Source organism: Dicentrarchus labrax, unplaced genomic scaffold, assembly GCF_905237075.1.
Source record: "Dicentrarchus labrax unplaced genomic scaffold, dlabrax2021, whole genome shotgun sequence".
Classification (NCBI taxonomy): domain Eukaryota; kingdom Metazoa; phylum Chordata; class Actinopteri; family Moronidae; genus Dicentrarchus; species Dicentrarchus labrax.
This window is the reverse complement of record NW_026136712.1, coordinates 21,740,156-21,763,291: the sequence shown is the minus strand read 5'-3', so window position 1 is coordinate 21,763,291 and position 23,136 is coordinate 21,740,156. Positions and strand designations below refer to the sequence as shown.

Sequence of the window (23,136 nt, the reverse complement as noted above, 5' to 3'; positions counted from 1 at the left end):
ATAAATTATAAAAAATAATACACAATAAAGTTTATATTGCAATATTATAATATTAAATATTATATAATAGGATTATTGTTACAGTTGCGTGAATGTGTACGAAGAATTTTAATTAAAGGTAATATTAAAATATTGATTAATGTGCTGTTGGGAACTTTTTAAAGTGTAACTAAGTGTATTTATTCTATTACTTCTTTATTATTAAGTACTGCTCCTTCATCTCAGAGAGAAACATTTTAACAAATATACTCTAAATGTACTCTTACTACATTTCTCTGACAGCTGCAGTGATCTTTATAGTTATATTTTACATAACAACATGTAATCAGTGTATAAAACATGATGCATTATTAAGATTAAACTACATTATATAAAATAATTGAAACTAAAAATAAAAAACTCCACCTGGAACACCTACATGTTAATGCATTAGTAATAACTTTCCAATAATATGATATTAAAGTATATTTATAGGTTTTACTTTTGATATTTATAGTACATTTAGCTTTTACTGAAAACAGGACTTATTATGTATATTATTATAGCATTAATAAACTGGTATTACTACTTTTACTTAATTAAAGGACCTGACTACTTCTTCCATTGTAGAGTAATCTGTAATATTACATCATATTTTATGAGCTGATCATATATTTTGTATTTAGAAATCTCCATTTGCAAAATACTACACTGCAATAAACGATTCTGTGGTCATGTAGATTTTAAATAATGAATTAAGTAAAATATATTTAATATAATGGTGTAATTGGTGTCCTTATTTCAGTAAAAATCAAGTGTTTGGAATAAAAGACACTTTTTCTAGTTAAATAAAAGCATTCTGTTTATTTAATTACTAATATAGAGAGTGAATCCAACCTAATGTAATTACACACAAAGACCGCTTCCTGTCAAATTCACTTTCAATTCAATTCAATTATTTATAATGTAGGTGATTATACTCAATTATATATCATGGATGTCCAAAATTTAATTAAAAGTAAAAGTATTATTAAAAAACTCTGTTTTTTTACATCAACTCAACTCTATTTTTGCTTTCTCGTTGCATCCACTCATATTAAATGGCTAACTAGAAAGTGCCTGATTTAAATTATATTTACTCAAAAACCAAACATATAACAATATTATATCTAATTAATAATAGTGAGTATATATGGTGTATGTTTTCACAGTGGACACAAGAATAGCAGCAGAATAAACACAAACATTAAGTTATTCATACAGTACAAGCATTTTTAAAACGGTGCTAAAGTTGAGTGACTGTCACTGCTCAACACACCTGCACCGAGACGTAAATAAGCTCGCTGTTATGACTACATTTCCCAGACTCCTCTGCGCTCCAAGCAGGAAGAACGTTCTCTCGCAGGGGCTCACACTGATCCAAGTTAGGAGCTTTCAGCTGCCAGCCTTGGCCCATCATGTAAGTGCTGCGGAGAATTCTTTGCAGTGCAATTGCAAAATAACCTCTTTCCCCGTCGCCGGTGCGCGCTGTGCACTTGTACCCGCGCGGCCCGCACGGACACGCACGCTTCGGACGCAAAAAGGCTCCAAGTGCATGAAGATCGAGGCTCGTATTTTGCATCTTTTGTTGCAAAGCGAGCCGCTGAAGCTCCAGTGCGAGGGCGATGGAGGGAGGGAGTGAGAAAGAAGGCAAAGTCTTTTGTGCTTCCCCTCCCCCTCATCAAAGCAAAGGGGAAATGTCTCAGCCGAACCGAGGTAAGAACACTGAACCGATCCGTGCAAAACTACCGACGTGCAATCACGGCTGCACGGTGTGCAACATGCACCGCTGCAGGTCGAGCACGGCCGGTGCATTTTAAAGTTACATGGTTTTAGAAGGGTCAGTTGCATTTCCTGTTTCAGATCTTCCCCTTTGCACAGTTCCTGGTAAGACGATGCTGTCTGTGCTCGCTCAGATTGACGTTATTGGTGGCGCGCGGGCAGGGATGTGGGGCGCCTTTAACAGTCACGAGATAGACAAGGACACTGCAACTCTTTATAATAAACTCTGCACGAGTTGATGCACGGCTCGTGCACGTTGCGCAAGGTAAATAACGAAACCCGTGTCGCGTGCAGGGCTGTAAATATGCGTAGTTTTGGTGCAGGGGGGGTGGGGGGGGTGGGGGTTAGGCAACATGACAACCTGCAGCTGTCAGTGGGCAAGTTTTTTTTTTAATGGGTTCAGATTTGTTTTCTGCTTATGGGATAGAAAATCTAATAATAGAATTTCTTGTGAGCATTTAAGTGGTGGTGAGTTCAAGAACGGGGGGGGGGGTGTTTAGGCTATCCAAGCCTGACCAGTGTCAAACCCCTGGTGTCCACAGCGTGCATACAAACACTGCGTGTCACACTTTGACCCCGGCTTTATCACCAGTGCAGCAACAACAGGAGAGAGAGTGAAACGTCCTGCAGCCTCTGAGAGTCCATCAGTGAGCTGCACAGACGCCTGAGCTGCAGTGAAAGCAGCTCAGGCGCTTTTCCTCCCCGCACAGTGTTTTCCAAGAAGTCCAAAGTGAGGCTTGGTTCATTGCACAACATGCAGAGCACACACACACACACACACACACACAGAGTCAGAGGCTGTACAGGATGTGAACAGGTAGGAGAAGAGAGCCCCCGATGGTCAGAGCCTCGCAGTGTTTATCTGCTACAGTCAACCGTCCGCCCACCAGCAAAAAGGAACTGCCTCGGTGCAGCCAGTCGCTCTTCTGATGAATAATGCAGGTTTTAGGGTTTTAGAGTTGAAGGAGGCGGTTCCTGCTCGGTGCAGAACGCGGTTCGTATCCGTCGCTGAAAGGAACAGTCGATTAATCGCTCGGCGTTTCGCTCGGAGTAGTTTTGGTCTTGACTAGAAAAATGGTGCCGGCAGTGAATTTACTTCTGTTAGTCACCTTTGGAAGCCAAATAAACCTGCTGCAGATGAAAACATGAATCTTTCAGAGTGTCGACACTTTAAACATTTGGAATTAAACTCGTATGTACGTTGTTTACTGTTTGTCGTCTGTCTGGTTGCGTGCTGTGTTTGCTCTGGTGCCTTTACACGAACTTCCTACGGCATAAGTAAACTTATTTAGAATTAAATTGACGTTAAGACGAGAACTATAAGAACTATTTTGATCATTTGTTCATTAAGTCAAAGGCTCTTGGCTGTTATTTGTGCTGTCATTTGGATTTCTGCTGTTTCTGTGACAGTAAATTTAATACTTCTTTATTTTGGACTGTTGGGCGAACGAAGCAGACAATCTGATGACGTTGCTTTGGGCTTTAGTAAAGTGTGATGGGTGTTTTTTCACAGTTTAATGGCTTTTTATAAACTAAATTATTAACTGACAAAAGAATAATTGACAGATATTAAGTCATTTATTAATAAAGTATGCTAAACAGTTGAGTTTTATTTCATTGTAAATTGAATGTCGTTGGGTTTTTGTCGGACTAAAACATTAATCTGGTAAAAAAAAAATGACGTTGAATTGTCGTTGCTACAGTTGTCACTTTTTCAAAAAACACACAGAATTTGAATCAATTTGAAGAAATGTAACTTAATCCAAACTACGTTGTAGCGTTGGTGTTCTTTAGTTCATTTGAGCGGCAAGCTAACGAAACAAAATGCTAACAAAATGGCAGTTCAGTCAATGATCGGCTGCTAACAGTTGATTCAGATTTGTTGTTGTGATAATGTAACCTTTTTAATATGATCTCAGTTTAACCTAACTACATTGTACAACTGATGTTTCTTTGTTCTTTCATGGTGCCAAACGCTACTGTAAGGCTACTGTAAAGCTACTGTAGTCTTTATGGATTGTTTTTATGTCTGTGGTTTGTTGTTATTTGTTCAGAATGGCTCGCTTGTTTCCTCCATTTTTCTTTAGCAAAGCGAACAACGGTCTTTTTACTGAGTACCGGTGTAGTTATACACTCAGAAACTTCAAATTCATGAGATTATTACAGAACTTTTTTGAGGAAAATCCCACTGATAAACCCGCTGTACGCTACCTGCTCGGCACTGAATGCCATGAAGATAAAGTTAGCAACTAGCTGATGTAGAAAGTGGAGCGTTTAGCAGCTAAAGAGCCAGATGTGTTTGTCGGGGTTGGTGGAGACCAAAAAAGAGATAAAACAAGAGGGAATATTGGACTTCATTTCATTATGTGGACAGAAAAATGACTCCAAAACAAATGCTAATGTTGCTCTGTGTCTGCAGGATGAATAAATAGATTTGCTAACACAACTTAATAAGACAATAATGTGTCAGTGTTAGACTTACAGCTTGTGGCACCGGTTAAAGCACATTTAATTTCTGCAAAAACATTTTTTTCCTTTTCGCTAAATAAAGTTCTCTAATGTTGAATATTGTCAGAATCTGTACAAGCGTTTTTGAAATAAGTAAACAGAATTATAAACCCGACCGGAGGTTTGATACCAATTTACGGCACTAGACCGTTTTCGGTACTCCGTGTTAATCTACACTCCCTGTTACTTGCAGCCCTGCACAGATTGTACAACACAGCAGTGGTGTATAAACTGAAGGAAATGAGTACGAATCTGCAAAGCTAAAATAAGCATCATGTGCCCGTGTGTTTTATTTAAACCGAGCCAGACTGAGACCAAGTGCCTTCACCCTGCTGCTGGTTTCCTTCTATTCTCATATCGGCACAGATGCATGTTAAGTCTTGCGTCTCCTTCTCCAGCGCTGCCCTGTGTGGCCCCGGACAGTTTTTGCCCTCACCATTGTGCGCTGTGCTGTGCTGAGTGCGGCAGTGTGCTCGGCTGGCCGATGGCAGCGTGACAGCAGCCCTCCCAGCTCGTGTCCCCCCCTGCAGCCTCGGCCGGCCCTCGCGCCCCTGCACAAATGTCCCGTTTGTCATGCAAATGGAGGCTGCGTTTTCAGCTGCACGGATACTAAATTTGCTGTTTCGACGGGCCAATTGTTGGTCCAGTTCCAGGCCTCTAGTGGCTTTTTTTGCTGCAATAACAGTAGAATTGTTCAGAGCATTGTGCAGATGATCCACTAACGTACTTCTCTTTTCATGCATGCATGCATTCTGACTGCAGCAACTGATGGCAACAATATTTGGGACATTTTAAATAATTCTTGTGTATTCCAGCTTTGTCACAGGCGTGCGTGCGTGCAAGCAGAGGTGTGCGCTGCAGTTGAAAAAGACTGAGCGTTTGCTGAAAATGAGAGACACATAAATCCAGTTCAACCTGGAGTAACCTTCGTGGTTGTGATGGCAGCAGGTTTCCAGATTTTGCCGCTGAAATGTGATGAGAATGGGGGAGGGAGGGGTGCTGCAATGTAGCACAGCCTTGCAATGCAAGATAGTGGATGCAAATAATGTAATTTATTACAGGTAGATAGAGATCTGCTAATGGCACCCTGAGCTCCAACCAGCAACTCTTCTGTCTGTTAAATATACGAAGACTGAAGCTACAGTTCCCCTTACTCTGGACGGGAATACATTAAATGTAGACTTTAGTGGCACACGATACGTCAGCAAACGAGGATTTAATTATTGCCAAACATTTCACTCCCCACTTGGGTGGTGATTTAGGAAAGTGGCTGCACTGGCAGCTATTTTCTCAGGGTTGAATTTATTTTAAAACTGTTGTAATTGCATGAGAGCAGTCTGAAGGTGCTCCTCACGCTGACATTACCCAACAGTCAGCAGTTTTTACACCTGTTTGCTTTTTTTTTTGTATTTTCACTTGTGTTTTTCTGCTTGTGTTGAATAAAACAACTCATCACCAGCTCCAATTAGCACCTCAGCAGTGATTGGAAAGAAGAAACATTTCAGTAAATTGCCAACTTGTGCTTATTTCGTGTTTGTTTGTATGTGTGTAGAAAGTCCCTTTTTAAGTACATGGAATATTTGCTACCAAGTATGGCTGCAACTACAGATTATTTGCATAAGCAGTTCATCTCCTGATACATTTTTGAATAATTGTTTAATTTATAAAAGTCAGAAAATTGCACACAGGCGCTCACAGCGGATGCCCACGCGGTTCTGTTGGGTTTCTGTGTACACGATAGGGGTGTAAGACAATATTGTATTGCGATATTTTATTTAGCGATACTGTATCGACTTTCAGAAACTATTGATTAGATAGCAGTGTTGTAAATGTAAATTGATGCCTGTGATGTTGGATGTCACAGCGACTGTGATAAAAACATATATCACAATATATTTAATCGTAACCTGTGTATCTTTATACGTCAGATTCTTACCGATTCACAGCCCCAGTACACTGATATGTTCTCCCAGATTGTGAGCACGTACGCGAGCAAATAACAATATTTATTTATACCCGGGTGGCCGCGGGGATGTAGAAGTTGAAATAGATCTTACATTATGTCTGTGTCTCAGATCTGTTTCAGGCTGCATCAGTATAAGTGAAGTATTTTGCAGTCCATCAGTGTGAGTGTAAAGGACACTCAACTCCGTTTCTTTCTGCTGGATCCTCTTATAAATTAATCTCGTGCATTATGGGCTGTGTATTGGAAAAAATCTGACGATAAGATGCGTATCATGATTCAGTATACTGCAATGAAGGAGAACTTGATACAGCATTGGGGGCGAGCTCCGTTCATTCCTGCGGCGCATTAAGCCGACTTCTGCCGGCCAAGCCGCTAACTTCCGATTTAGCCATCTGCTAACTTGAATGGAGGTCAGATGATTTAATCTACAGCTCTTCTAGACTTTACGAATGTTATCGGACCAGAAGGATCAAATTCAGATGGAGAAGCGAGTTGTTTTGCAGGATGTTGATGCTCCAAACTCTTTTCCGCAGTTTGAGAGACTCACAATGTAAGCTTATGGATCAGTGTGCATCACGTGACGGACGGCATTGCTGTAATTACATGATTCGGCCACTATCAAATTGGCTTCAAAGCCCGGCACTCTTCCTTGGGGTTCGATCCACGTATTGAAGTGCACGTCTGAAAGAAGGCTAAATCAACTGATGCTGGACTGTAAAACAACAACAAGGTCTAAAGTTTAGTGTCCTGAACTGACTCTCGATTGCCACATGTTCTGGTTGCCGGGCAGTAAATCATGTGAGCCGTATATGTGTAGAGTTTGCATATGGCCGAATGCGGTCCTAAGGTTCCTTCACATTATGTGTTTTCAGAATCAGAAACACGACAAGTATGTCGACACACACACAAGGAAGTTGACTCCAGTTCACGTTAGCTCTCAGACAGGTCAGCAAGGATGGTACAAATACAGAGATACAGCCAAAGAAAGACATCAAGCTAAGAGCTGGACAACATACACAGGTCAGATTGTTACTGTGTGTACAGGGTTGTAGGACAGGTAGTGCAAGATTTTGAAATGTCCAAAACGGTGGTCCAAGCGTCCCTTGAGCGCAGCTGCGACCCTGCAAACCAACCGGAATACGGTGCACAATGAGCCTGCTGGATCTCCGTGAACTGGTGGAAGCGGCATTCTCGCTCTGAGGCGACCTGAAGCCGATACCCCGACGCTCCGGCGCTTTCTGCGAGTAACGTTCGAGTTGAGCCGAGTGCACAGGAAGTGTAGCGCGAGCCGGGTGACGACATGATTCCCAAAGGAGCTTCCGACAGCTGGAACCTAAAGGAGCTGCCATCTTTGGAAGTGTAGAGTATCTCACAACCTGCCAGAGTGGTCGGAGGGGGGCCAAGCAGCCGATGGCTCCGGCTGGAGTTATTTTCAAATCTCTTTTGCCCCCTCCCCTCCCTCTGTGCTTGCTGCTGTCTTTTCCTGTCCTTCCTTGTGTCACTTGTTTGCGGTTCACTGCCTCCCACCGTCTGTGATTGATCTGTCTTCCTCCGGCTCTGTGGAATTCCATTGAGGAACTCTTGGGATTGTTGGAATTCCAGCCGGAGTGCATGTGTGGGTTAGCAGCAAGCCCCCGTGATCCAGGCCTCATTATCACGCAGGCCAGCCATCACCTGCCCTCTCTCTCTCTCACACAAAACACACACACACACACACACACACACAGAGGCTTTCTGCGTGCACTCGGTCTCTGCAAACCTCCCTGTCAGCATTATTTTTTTTCCCTTTCACCGCTCACAAACTGACACGCGTGCATGACGAGGCTGATTGCATGCTCCTATCGGGTGTGGCAGAAACTGGGAGCACAGACACCCATCTCCTGTGGCCTCGCTCTGGCATCTCGCCGCATACTTGAGCTCATGTGCTGCAAATCACCGGGAATGATATGTACTGCTGCTTTTAATTAACCCACACTGCCTACCACAGTATGCGAGCCCCGATGCTGAGCTCAGCAAGAATAAAGGAAGGAATTGTGTATCTGAGTTATGCAACATAATCTGGAGAACGTCTGCAATGGGATATTTTTATCCTGCGTTTCCTAGTCGGCTTGGCAGAAAGTAACTAAGTATATTTATTGTACTTAAGTGCAGCTTGAGTATTTACATTTTATGCTGCTTGATACTTTTACTGCTTCCCAGAGAGAAATATTGTCGTTTTTGCTCATATAAAATATGATGCAGTGTTATTGTAGTTAAAATGAATGATGATCAGTGATAATATGATAATATACTGAATATAGAGTTAGTGCTGGAACATTTATTCAGTGCATGAGTGGAAACGAGGCCCCAGTGATTTTAATAGGCAATGTTTTGTTGAAGATATTTTTCTTGTGTGTTACAACCCTGGCTCTGGGGAAGCACTATAGAGGAGACAACAACAACGAGGATTTGCAAATTATGAGGTTATTACAATTAAAGCAAATAAAAATGAAAGTTAAGGCCAGCCAACAGGTGCCAGGAATGACAGGATGAATCACAGGGAGGAGGTCCAGGTTATCTACCAAACAAACAGAGCAGCTGAGGACAGAGTGTGCAGAGACCAAGAGTCTGCAGCCACGCAGGGCTGCACAATGAATCCGAATATTGACGTAAAACATAAAATGGCCAAGTGCAATTGTTTGATAAAGGTAAAATGTGACAACAGCATTATAGTGAACTATTGTAGTTCTGAAGAGATGCCCTGGACTACAAATCCTAACCTAATTGTGAATCGTATCATACATTGTGCAGCCCTACAGCCATGCTAGCAGCTCTGTGAAGCTGCTTAGGCAAAGATCACCGGAGTGATTGGGTTCATCCTCTGGGGACTGTGGATCTCTAGAACTGTCTGAAAGCTTTATACTGCTATTATATTTCTTTACATTTTATAGAAATAAATATTTATAAATCAAATACACATTTAGTAGATTCCTTGATGATGAAAATAATCCTTCCTCACCACCCTGTATTATATATAATAACAATATAACACTAAAAAGAACCTTTCTGCATAATACATACTTCCTTTTCTTAATTATGTACTTTCACTAATGGGAAATATTGAATGCTGGACCTTTTTTATTCTAATTGAGTGTTTCTAATTAGTTTTCTTGCCACCAGAGCTGCAACCAAGGATCATGTTCATTATCAGTGAATCTCCAATCCAATGTTTTTCTTGATTGGCCAATAAATGATTTGGTCTAAAAATATATAAAATCAACAAGGTGACGTCTCTGAATTTCTCAGACTCCAAGTCTCTAATGTAATCAGATTACTGGCACAGACTGGCTGATATTCACATTTGAGGAGCTGAAAGCAGTGAATTTTTGGCACTTTGAGGTGAATAATGACTGAACTGATTGAATGGATTATCACGATAGCAGCATGTATTTTCTGTCGATCGACTAATCGATTCATTAATTATTTCAGCTCTAATTGCTGCTGTTACTTAACTGAGCCAATGATCTGAATACTCTCCCCATCACTGCTGTGTATTATGACACAAAGCAGAGCACATGCTTATTCCTGCCAGCCATGAAGATTACATAACCCACCGGCCCTCCGACCCCCCACCACCTCCTCTCTCTTTCTTACACCTCTCTTTACTCCTCTTGTCATTTCTCCTCGGCCGGCAGCAGCAGCAGCTTTTCGAGCGGTGCGGCCATGCAGACGCTGAGTCCAACGTTCCTGTCGGTTCAGACACCGCCGTGCATGCAGCACCGAGCTGCACGTCAGTTTGATTTGCATGTGCGGCTGCAGGATGGCGTGCATCACCACCTCAATGTGGACTGCGCCTAATACCTGCCTCTAACGACTTACTGCACTTTAGATACAAATCTGTGCCTGCGGCCCACATCAGTCCTGTCGGGACAGCTGCGTCTCGCCTGTGTGTGTATTAAAAATGGACTGAAACGCTGTGTGCATGATAATGTGCACGCTGAGGTTCAGGGAATAAATCTGTCTCCTTCTTTTGAGGAGCGTGCTGCCTCTTGTCTCGTGATCTCGGCGCACTGAAGGCAGATTTTTTTAGTCATGGAGAAAGAGAAAGGATGCTGTCGCTGCATTGTAATCACACAGTGAATCTTTTGTTCTGACGCTGTTTGAGGTCAGTTCCAGGTCTGGTTAATGCATATCAAAGTAGTTATTGATCTCTGAATGTGGAACCTGGAGTTATTTTAGTTAGTAACAGGGTTATAAGTCAGATTTCAGTGAAATTTGGAGAAAGGGTCAGAGGAACTGATTAGTTTCAGATGTGGATCTGGATCCATTAGTATGGAGTCTGGAAAGTGTCAAAGAAAAAGCCTAATTCATAATTTGTTAAACAATATTGCTAGCATTTTAGGAAATGTTTAAGGGAAGTAAATCCACTCGTTCATTTATGTTAGGTTGACAACTTTACCTCCTCATTTTTCACTCAGTGTCGAGTTATATTGTGACTCCTCCGTTCAGTCTGAGAGCAGCAGTGATTTGGATTTGGAAAAATACGTCTTAACATCATAGTTTGTCCTCCACAGAACACTGATATTATGTAAATGTACCACTCACAAAAAAAAAAAACTAAAGTGTGGCGTTAGTTCAAAGACTCTGCTTAGAAAATCCAGTTCTGGCTATAATTTGCATATACTTTACCAAAGTGTTCCAGTACCCCAGTGACACCTGCAGGGTATTGTACATTTAGCTTGTTCTGTCAGTTGGCCATAAAAAGTGTGTGTGTGTGTGTGTGTGTGTGTGTGTGTGTGTGTGTGTGTGTGTGTGTGAATGCATGAACGCATGAGTGGTTGCAGCTCTGGTGAATTCGCTCTGGTTTCCACAAAGTTTGGTAGAAAACATTGGAGCCTCATGATCATTTCTTTTATCAATTAATCTGTTGATTATGAAATGTCCTGAATCACAAAATATTACGTCACTTTACAGCGATTCAGAAGAGCGAGGAGAAGCTAATCCTCAGATTGGAGACACAGGAAGCAGAGATTTTTCATTGTTTCAGCTCTGAAAATAAAATTAATAATTTGGTCGTCGATATGATGGATAGTTTTCATAAAATTCAATTCAATTTTATTTGTAGAGCGCCAATTGATAACAGAAGTTATCTCAGGACACTTTTCAAATAGAGCAGGTCTAGACCGAACTCCTTATAACATTAATTACAGAGACCCAACAGTACCACCATGAGCAAGACCTTGGAGACAAGGGCAAGGAAACACTGCCAGTTAAAAGACAGAAACCTAGGACAGATCCTTCGGCTCTAGGTGGGTGGTCGTCTGTCTCGACCAGTTGGGGTGAAAGAGAGAGAGAGAGAGACAGACAGACAGACAGACAGACAGACAGGTGCACAGCAACAACAGTAGCAACAACTACACTAATAGTAGTGACTGATGATGATGAACATGACATGATAAAACATGTCAAATTCTTCCAGGTGTGGCTTAAGTGACAAAAACTGCCACTTATTTTGCAACTGCAACCAAATATAGTTGAAGAATTTTACTCTAGATGATTATTTAAAGATCCCCTCCAGACAGATATTAGGACGTACACAGCTAGATTTTTGTTGTTGCCAAAAATATAATAATTTCCACATTAAAATCCTTAAAAAGGTATCTACTCCTTCTACCTCCAAAATCTATGAATATGCAAATTCTGTTTATATAATATATATATATATATATACACACACAATTAAGTTTTCCTGCTGGACACAAGACATCTCCTTCTTCACTGTAAAGTCCATTCTCAGAGTGTGTGCACTGGTGGATTACTGTTTCATACTGGACCAGGACTGACTTCCTGAACTATTTGTGATGTCAAAAAACATGCTGGTAGCGTAACATCCTTCTACTGTCAAACTCTGACAACAACATGACACATTTAAATGGCTGTAACTTCAGCCAGCAGCCAATCAGCATGGTTTTCTATCACAGTGAGTCCAGTATATGGATGCAGATGATCCAGACTCTTTTATAAAGCAGCACACTGAGAGGGCTGTGAGACTGGGTGCAGGTGTTCTCTCTCTGAGTGTTTGCAGCGTGCGTTGTTATGGACCTGTTAGCAGAGAGTTGGTTTCCAGTTACTATTGTTGTCTGTGTAAATGCACGTAGGAGGGGCTCAGACTGACATTTTAGTGCAACAAAGCTGCTTTGGAAAGCGGAGACCGGGAGGCAGGCAGCAAGAGGCCCGCCAGTGGAGGGCCGCATAGCACAGCAGCGTCACACCCTGCACTGTTTGAACAAACCAGGACACACAGAGAGAGAGAGAGAGGTGTGTGTGTGTGTGTGTGTGTGTGTGTGTTCAATGCTTTCTGATCTGTCCACGGCTACATGTTTTTGTATTTCCTCATAAGACAGCAATGTGAGGTATTCCAGTTATTCCTCTGGCACCGCTCCACGTCTTCTGAGGAGACGCACCTTCAGTTTTACTTTTAATAGCAGGTTGTGACGTCAGGGGGCGGCGCACAGTGGGGTGACTTTAAATATCACCTTTTACACTTTGTGCGTCAGCTGCTCGGCAAGTCACACGCGTCTCCAAGTGTGCACGCAGGAAAAACAAACACTAGTTGTTATGCATCAGAGGCAGATCCAACATGGCTGCCCCTCCTCCTGGTGCCCAGGCCTGCTTGTAGGTAACAGACTGGCTGGGTTCAGCGGCTGTGAGCTGGTCTGAGGAGGTTTGAGCCAGATGCTGCTCTGGAGAGACACACACACACACACACACACACACACACACACACACAGTCACACCCTGTGACGTTTACAAGGCGCCCGGCTGTTAGACCGTCAGTGCAGCACCTCCAGATGGAGCGAGCACACCTGGGCTCTTCTTCTTCTTCTTCTTCTTGCTCTCAGCGCCTGTTACATTCACGTAGGATCTGGAGTCACTTACTGCATCCAGCCGTAAGTGTCCAATGTGAGATTGGGTCGCTGCTGCGGTTGCTATATCAACAGGAAATGTGAAAGAGAAGCTGTAGACTGGGTTTGATACATGAGGAGGATTCTGTGTTGGGCTTTGTTTAGACTGATGGCTGCAGGAAGTTTGAGTCATTTTTGCATCAGTGGGAGTTTTGAAGTGCCTGATGGCTGTTGTGAGCTGTGGACAGAGGCAGCGAATCCTCAGTGAATCTTCCCGGAGTGCAGATACATGCAGTCAGTGGTTTAATATAGAGAATCTGAATGTTACAGAAGGGTCACAGGTCACAGACTGCACACTCTGCTGCTGCCGAAGGGAAAAACCGAGTAAAAGGTTGACCAGGATGAAGTCTGATCAACTGATCTCTCATCCTGAGCTATGTTAAGAAGTTAAGTATGCTTTCATCTTGTGGTATGCTGGGCCACCAGAGAGACCGTCCCCTCTGGAGTCTCATCACTCTGCTGCTTTTACTTCACTCGGACTAAACTGTTACAGAGGTTGGCACAAATACTGAGGTGCGAAGAGCTGCAACGATCGGTCGATTCATCGACTAGTTGTCAACTATTAGATTAATCAGCAACTATAAGTAGTTGTTTTGAGTCAGTTTTTCAGAATGAATGAGCACATTTTCTGATTTCAGCTTTTAAAATGTGAATGTTTTCTGGTTTCTTTAGTCCTCCTTTCTACTTAAGGGACCCCTTTCTATAATTTATCAAACTGACTAAATTACATATATTTTATGGATATTTTATATTATATTGACAACTGCACAGTGAACCCAAACAGTGAACTCAGTAACTGCAGGAAGTTCGTGTGAAACGAGAGATTTGGATGAATTTTGAGCAGATTATTTCCTTTCCTGCTGAAACTTTAAATACAATCTTCTGTATCATGTTTTATTTATAATTTTTTAACATTCGTACAGACTTAATAGGCCTACTGTGTATGTTTTTTAAATTGTCTAGCACGCCTTAAAATCAAGAAGGCCTCCTGACCCCCCATTAAGCTCTGGCTTTGACCCCCAGGTTGGGAACCACTGCTCTCTGACTGTAAACTGATTATCTTTAGGTTGTGGACAAAACCTTGGGCTTTGGAAAACAACCAGTATTAGTGTATGTGTGTCTGTGTCATTTGTTTCACCTGTTATGTCATTGTCTGGGTCAGGTGACTGCCTCCCATTGGCCGGTGCTTCTATGAAGGCGAGGCCACACCTGTGCTGTGTTTTTTTAAAGCCCTGACGAAGACCAACAGTGGTTGAAACATGTCGGCTTTGTAATGATTTGTCTCTTTCTGTTGATCCATGTTTCCAGGTTTCACCTCTGATGATGTTCTGTTCTGTTTCCAGGTAAGAGGAAGCCGTTGCTCAAGCTCTCCAAGGAGGTGTTTGAGCAGCCCCCTCCCGCCGCAGTGTAAGTTTACAATCACACTTCCTCACATGCAGTGCTTTAATCTGTGCAGAGGGTTAGTATTGATCATCATGTCATATGGAGTACATCAGCCTTCACGGGGTTATTGTGACACATGTACGCGTTTTCATTTCTTCACATCACTCCCCTGACGTTCACCCGGTTCCAACACAATCCGACTTTCTGTAGAATGATTGGTACATTTGCACCATCGTCTCCTCATTCTTGTTAACGTGAAGCTCAGACTGCAGCACGGAAACTAAATGTGCATGCGTCTTAAAGTGAATCATCTTCATTGAGAAACCTGCTGCAGCAGCAGAGGCGTTCTGGTTTCAACTCCATGAGAGAGTCGGACTATCAGTCGTATTACACGTTCTGTGTACATCTGCTTTTATTGCATATTTTAATTTACATTTTTTGATTGTGTCCTTTTGATTATTATCAAATTGACTTGTTTTTTTTACTTTATTAGTGTTTATTATTTATATAAAAATACATATTTTAGTTTGGTTTTTCAATTTATTTACTTTTTATATTATTCCATTTTATTTTGTTTGATATTTTATTTATTTTTATTTTGTTTAATATTTTATTTATTTATTTATTTTTTTAGTTTAGACATTTTTTAGATTTAACTTTTATTTTGTATATATATTTTTTTATATTTTAATTATTTATTTTTTATTTTATTAGCTTTTAAAATTTTCTGATTTAATTTTATTTAATTATTGTTCACTATTTCAATTATTTATTTCTTTAATTTACTTTTTAAATTTAGAATTAATATTTATATTTTAAGTATTTATCATTTTTACATTTATTTTATTTTCAAATTGTAACATTGTTTGTTTTTTTCAGCTTTTTCTGGAGCTTTCAACCACATTCTATGTCCTCTCAGAAAGATCATTATCCTTTGTAGTTTCCATCCACTCATACAGGACAAACTCTTGACATTTTATTTCTGTAACCACTTTATAAGAAACAAACTGTCCGTGTGTTTCAGACCCCCCAGGGATTTGGATTCGAAAGCTTGTGTAACCATCGGAGAGAAGGTAATTTCATTTCTTCTGCTCATTTTTGGATCGGGACATATTTACTTTCATCTTTGCACCTTTCCCAATCCCATTCAAGGGTTATAGTTTTTTACCTTGGACTCTTACATAACTCACTGTTTACTTTGTTCCTCCTCCCAGTGCATTTTGGGTTTACTAAGTTCTGTCTCAGTCCACAGAGGTTGGTTTAATAAAGGGTCTGTTAGCCGTAAAGAACGCCCCGGTGAACATTACAGCCGAATTGAACACTTCTGATTGTGGGGAGACTGGAATGCCTTTTATTGCCCATCAGGCAGTAACATTATTTATTTTAAACTCATCAAAGAAGTGGAATTTTCCATTGGCAGGGCTTCTTTGAGACTGTTCAGTGATTCAGACGTCAGAGCTTCTTTACATTTTGCCGTGCAGTTGCAGGTGTGATCAGAGACTCTTCCTGCGTTCAGTCTCTGTCACCACAGCTCCGTTTATTTCCGTCTCTCTCCACCACTGTCTCTCTCACCTTGCTCTCTTGTTGTGTCCGGAGCAGAATTTCGAGGTGAAGGCGGATGACCTGGAGCTGATCTGCGAGCTCGGCCGAGGAGCGTATGGCGTGGTGGACAAGATGAAACACGTGCCCAGTGGCCTGATCATGGCTGTGAAGGTGAGCGGAGGGCGGCTCTGAGCTTCCATGCGACAGCCTCCTCGGGGTGCCATGATAGCTCACTTGGTAGAACTGGTAGCAAGGCTGAGTCCCTGCTGTGGTGGCCATGGGATTAAGTGTGTCATCCACTCTCTCTTCCCTTTTGGTTCTGGTAAGAGGGGCTTAGCGGAGTGATATGAGCAACGTTTTTTTCTATGTTCAAGTTACCTACTGCAGCTTTAAAGGTGAAAAATGGCCCGTATGGAAACAGTTCCCTTTGAGGTCATGTAGGTAACATGCATTGAATTGAACTAATAGTCAAAACTTCTAGAGGGGAAGTGTAAATGCCACTACGACAGATTATCTGTCTCATGTTCTACTGTCAGGATATAGTGGAAGTTTGAGGAAAATTTATTTTATAAAAATGACCTACTGCAGCTTTAAATTGTATTATAAGTGCACCGGCAGGTACATTATTTCATGGTCATGGAGACGGAGGATAAAATCACAAAGAGCAACAGAGAGAGCAACATTGACCCAGTCTGTACAGCTGTACATAAAATCTGTTTTACTAGACGAGAAACATGAAGATATCAACAGGAAGGAGGGTCGTAATAAACCTTTATGTTTCCTGTTGTCCTCCCTCAGCGGATTCGGGCCACAGTGAACACTCAGGAGCAGAAGAGGCTGCTCATGGACCTGGACATCTCTATGAGGACAGTGGACTGTTTCTACACAGTCACCTTCTACGGAGCACTATTCAGAGAGGTAACATTAATGTAGAGGTGCAATACACCGATTATTGATGTTTACAAGTGTGTAAATCCCCAAAACTACATCTTCCTGCATCTTTTTAATGTAGCGTGGAGAAGGTCAAAGTCAGGCAAACCTGTTCAACACAAGGAAGAGCCAACTAATTTAATTAGAGCCTGAACTATAAAGCTTGTATCAAACCTCAGTATGTCTTTAGTACCCGCTGAAATGTGTAGTCCCAAAAGTTAGCCTTGAACGTCTGGTCATAAAGGTTCTGATTTGAATAGTATAATGTAATATTTATTCAGACAAAGTTAGACTGTGTGAGTTCAGATCACATTTAACAAAAAGTTTAGCTTCTTTTATCATCAGAAAAATTTTGTTTTGGGTAAAAAGAAGGGTCATATTTCTAAAAGTAAGAAGCAGTATTTTGGTAACGTACTGAAATTCTCCTTATATCTGCATTAATACAAAAAAGGTTTAAACAATATCCAACCATACAGACGGAGACTGGAATTTTGGTGGAAATAGACTTTTAATTCACAGTTACATTTGAAAATATTTGTGGAAAGGATGACAATGGTCTGTTAGTCTGTAAAAGTACGTCCACTAAAAGTTGTTGTTTCAGGTTCTGACAGCATTATGGAAAGGATCCCTACAGAGATAGACCTTTAGTTTAACCACACACAGGCGTAATATCACTATTACTCTCCACCAGACTCCAGAGACAGAAACACTCATTTTACCTTCAGATCATCGTAACTTCATTCAAAGTGGACAGAAACAGAATAAAACTGATTAAAAGCGTCTCTGTTAGTGTTTCCAACAATCACCAACTCTGGTTTGGTGGAAATAAATCCTTAATTCACCGACGTAGATGATAAAAACAGCAGTTTCAGTCGGAGCAGACCGGCTATGGAAACAACCCACAGAGAGGCTGCGATACAACACAGACAGAGGGAGTGAGACACCATGTGACTCTGTATTAATTTAAACTGTGTATTACCCTTGAGATGAGATATTGTCCAGCTGAACAGGACTTTGTCATTATAAATGACTTAAAGTTTCAACAGTAAAAATACAAATATGTTAAACTTCAATTAAGAAAAAGTCAAAATATATTTAAGCAGCCTATAGAACTATCTATTGCCACTTATTTTGTATGTTTTACTTTTGCTTTCCTTATTTCTTTTTTATATCTGCCAATATTTATATATGTATCTCAGATCAGCCGTCATCAGCTGATATCTGACACTGTATCAGTTGGCCTGTTGTCCAAATCTACGTCCGTCATTGACCTCAAACAGCAGCGTATCCTGATGACAAACACCTCTAAAGATTTTCGGATGCAGACGACTTCCTGCAGCAGCGAGTGGATGTTCAGGATTTCCTCGCCGTGACTAAAAAACACTGGAAAATCTGCCGCTTCCCGTCCGTCTGGAACGCGTCCTGCCGCCTTGTTTGTTGCCATTTTTCCTGATCTCTTTCCAAATGTGTCTGTCTGTTGCCAGGGCGACGTCTGGATCTGCATGGAGCTGATGGACACCTCCCTCGACAAGTTCTACAAGCAGGTGATCGAGAAGGGCATGACCATCCCCGAGGACATCCTGGGAAAGATCGCCGTCTCAGTGGGTCCACTTGCAAAACACTTCTGAGAACATAATGTGAAACGATTAAAAATTAATTCCACATGACATGCTTCCTGTGAATACTCGGATGATGTTAGCTTAATGACAGATATTTGTTATGTAACTCTCATTTGCTTATTAATGGGCTTTGTTATTACAGATAGTAAAAGCTTTGGAGCATCTGCACAGCAATCTGCAAGTCATACACAGAGGTAAGAGCCTGAGTGGAGACCCATTAAACCTCTCAGAGACAGTGTCAATATCCACTTCTGTGATGCATCATCACTCAGCTGCACTGAGCTGCTTTCTTTCTGTCTTTGTTCCATCCTGCTGCCTCCGGCTCCATTTAAAGGACCATACCAGTGTTTTGCATGTTTTATCTCATTAACTAGAAGTCACGAATGTTGCTGTGCGATATATAAACTAGATTTTTTCTGATCCTTCATTGGTTTCTATTAATTTCCTCTTGCTAGCATGAGTCATATAATCCATTACAGTGAACATGAAGTCTCTATTTATTTATATCGTTTTGACATTTTTCCAAATGAATCCCCTCTGAAGCTGCATTTATTAATCTCTCTGTATGATCAGTGGATTAAATGACTGTAATGGGACAGAGGTCACTCGCAGTGGTTAAGTTAGAGAAAAATTAGCACCCGACTCTAGTCTTTCAAAACAGGGGTCTCAAACTCAAGTGCTGCTGGTATTGTCATCTGGGGGCCACTTTCAAGTACTACAAGAAAGTGCAATATTCCCAAATATATTTCCATGACTGACATCATACACCCTTCAGTTCTCTGAAGTCCAAACCACTGCACCAGACAAAAAGCATTTATAAAAATGTAACTGTTTTTTTTATTTTAAATTTATATGATGACTAAAAAATATAATAAAAGTCTTGCATTAAATTATATTTGACATCATGACACAGGTCGAAGGGGAGGGGGATGGAGGGCTGGAAATCGCTGTTTTAGTGTCTTTCAGCTCATTGATTTTGTTTATATATATTTTATACGACTATAAATGGATGCTAATGTTACTGTGTATGCTGGATGTGTAATTGATAATAATTATTACATAACACTATTTTATCTGGACTATGACATATGACAAGTAAAAAACTTTAAAATATTTATAAAAAAAAAAAATCTAAGTTGAAATTTGGGTCTGGTTTGGGCCCAAAACTGCTGCTGTAGGTTGGGTTGAATTAGATTTTTTAGTATATATCGATATTTTGTTAATAATGCATTCAACTGTAATCAATGAGTGAATTGGTTTAATATTAATAATTATTACATAACAATATTATTACATGCACAATGAAGCTTGTAATTAAAAAAACAGAAAAATAAAAAACAGTTGCATAACAATGCAGAGATAATCTCAAATTGACAAAGCAGATTGTGGCTTCACTCCGATGGAAGTTTCAGGAGGCTATTGAAATGGCTACCTATATTACCACAGTAAAAATACAACCAAAATGTGCCAAGGCTACAAATAGTCAGTTATTTGAGGGTTAACCTTCCTGTGGCTTTTGCCTCATCAAAGCTTCGTGTAACCGCTGAGAAAAACCTTAAGTGACAACAATGAAGTCACACGTTTGGTCTTCACCAGCGACCACAGCGCTGGTTGGTTTGACTGCGGCCACGAGAGACGGCCGTTCTTTGAGGAAACCCTTGGCGTAGCTGTGCACAAAACTAAAACTGCTTTTCTTTCGTCTTTCTCTCGCAGACGTGAAGCCCTCGAACGTGCTGATCAACACTCAGGGCCAGGTGAAGATGTGCGACTTTGGCATCAGCGGCTACCTGGTCGACTCTGTGGCTAAAACCATGGACGCTGGCTGCAAACCCTACATGGCGGTAAGCCGGAAGAGACCAAATGAAAGTGCTGTAATTTAACAACTGAAAACCCTGAAGCTTCGTTTAAAGTCACACTGAAAGAAAGCTAATGTGGTGGCTATCTTCAAAGAACTCTTCTGTCATGAAAGACAACGTTATTTAATTAGTGGTTTTTTATATGTATATAATAATATAATGTGAATATAGCATGAAAATGGTGATTTCTTTTTGCATTCGGTTAAACTGTAAGAAACTCCCGGGGGTATCTTTAAAGCAGCTTTAAAGCAGTTACAGTTATAGATGGGCTGATGTCTGCGCTCACAAGGCCAATAAACAAAAAGACACATCAGCCGGCAGCATTGTCAGTGTGGCTGCTGTTTCCAGCCCTGCACTGTAACCCTCGTACATCCTGCTGTAAACCGTTTGTCCTCAGTCACCATCATTACTGGCTAGCTAGAATGTAGTTGAATGATGTCTCTTCTGACAGAAGACCCAGCTCATCCTTAATTACCAGTCATGTTCTGCATAAAACTGTGTTTTTCTGTGAAGTTAATTAATAAAAATTCCACCTAAAACAACACGTTACTGGCTAAGATAACCACATATGTTGGATCGTAATGTGCATTGAATAATGAGTTATACACAGGAGTTATACATGACTTTTCTTTGTTTTGATGTCGGCGTTATGTATCAGCCATCGCCCTGCTCTCATAATATCCGCATTGGCATTAAAAACCTGTATGGGTTGACCGCTCGTTCCAATCGATATGTTTATGACGCCGTGTCAAATGACAGAGAATTACCACCTGAACCTGCAGCTCCTCTCGGCTTTATGGAGCTTTGTATCGAGTTCCGGCTCATTGTTAAGCCACAAAGCACGCAGCTTTATTTAGGAGAAAAAGCAAAAAAACCCCAGTACTGAACTACCTGCTCAGCAGCGAACAGCGGACGGGATGTGGGCCAAACTAAAGAAATCAGCAGTCGTGTTTGAGTTGTTTTGGCTTCATTTTTTGCCAGTAGCAGGAAGTGGAGACGCGTTGTCCGTCTTTTTATATGTCGATGAGACACCAGCAAACACTTCTGGTGGCTCATAAGACTTCTAGTAAGTCCATAAAGGACCGCCTTTAATACAGCCTCACAGAACTGCTACCACAAGATGTAATTTACAGAGATGGTCTGTTAGTTTTGGCTTTATCCAGTTTTATTCAGACAACAAAAGATCTTTGCTCTCAACTATTAAAAACTGTAGTTTTTAGTGCAGTCCAGGAACTAAGTTGCATATCACAGCTTTGGTCAGATTTAGTTTTATTATCCACACATTTAATGAGCCCAGTTACATTTTAACCCCGTCTGCCCGGCTGCTGATTGGCTGAGTGGCTTTTAGGGCCAGGTTAGCACTGAGGGAACACAGCACTCTCTGTGTGTGGACAAGAAGTTTAGGATGGGGGGGGGGCACACATGTTGTCCTTGACGACTGCTGCCAAAAGTGACATCATCTGACCTTCTTTAATATTACATCTCCATCCCTTTTCTTTTTCCGTTAAAGGTTATTATAGTTATACAGTTATTATTATTGTTATTTTATTCCCAACACTTTTTCATACTGCGTTCATAATCCCTTCACCCAACTGGTGATGGGGGGTAAGTAGTAAGTAAAGTAAAACAATGTTGAAAATAAAAAGGAATAATACATACACACATATATATATATTTATTTAACGTCAAAATTCCTAACAATAATCATATAAGGGAACCATTATCCTCGGGACCCTGCTGACCCACTCTGGTGTTCCCTGGTGGTGCCCCGGTCCCCCCTTCAGTGCCAGTGACTGGGGCAAGTGTAGAGCAGCGACCCCCTGACCTATTTTTTATTTTTCCTTCATTTCCTGTGCCCTTCCTTAGTACGCCAGCTCCTCTGCTGTTTTTATTTATTTATTTATTTATTATATTTAACACCCCGCCACCCAGTCTAATAATGTGGAACACACACACACACACACCTAGCCCAAGCCACTAACACCCACACTGATGTCTGTCCGTCCCGCTCTGTAGCCATTGTTTCTGTCTTTGTCGTGTTGTTTGTATTTCGTATCTTACAATAAAAAATAATAATAATCTGACCTTGTGTCCCGCAGCCGGAGAGGATCAACCCCGAGACGAACCAGAAAGGTTACAACGTCAAATCTGACATCTGGAGTTTAGGAATCACGATGGTAAACCAGCTTTTATTTTCATTTCGGTCAGAATTTATATTTTATATTTCATCTCACTCACTCTCAGGCTTTAATGTCCTTAAAGCTGCAGCAGGTAACTTTTATGAAAATAACTTCACAATATCCTGATATATCCACAACATGAGACAGATAATCTGTGAAATAATCAGCTTCCTCTGGCTCCTTCTAGTGCTCCTGGTGGCGTTTACAAGAATCCACCGGGCCCAAACGAAAACAACCAATCAGAGCAGCCTTAATAGTCGAGTTGCAAGTCTTTTTTTTTTTTTTTATCAGAGCAAACCTGATTTTTTCACACATTATCTGTCTCATGTTCTGCTGTCAGGATATAGTGAAAGTTTAAGCAAATATGACACAAATAATTTTAATAAAAATGACCTTCTGCAGCTTTAA

General features: G+C 41.0%; 1 protein-coding gene across 1 annotated transcript in view; it reads left to right on the top strand.

Annotated features, from left to right (window-relative positions):
• The first annotated feature begins 1,374 nt into the window (after positions 1-1,374).
• map2k6 (mitogen-activated protein kinase kinase 6) overlaps positions 1,375-23,136 on the top strand; it is a 34,249-nt gene continuing 12,487 nt past the window's right edge. The window contains exons 1-9 of the mRNA XM_051416703.1: positions 1,375-1,734; positions 14,562-14,625; positions 15,626-15,674; positions 16,201-16,314; positions 16,942-17,061; positions 18,558-18,674; positions 18,835-18,886; positions 20,406-20,533; positions 22,648-22,725. Of these exons, the coding sequence (XP_051272663.1) occupies positions 1,644-1,734; positions 14,562-14,625; positions 15,626-15,674; positions 16,201-16,314; positions 16,942-17,061; positions 18,558-18,674; positions 18,835-18,886; positions 20,406-20,533; positions 22,648-22,725 (813 nt within the window). The 5' untranslated portion in view covers positions 1,375-1,643. The remainder of the gene's footprint in view (positions 1,735-14,561; positions 14,626-15,625; positions 15,675-16,200; positions 16,315-16,941; positions 17,062-18,557; positions 18,675-18,834; positions 18,887-20,405; positions 20,534-22,647; positions 22,726-23,136) is intronic.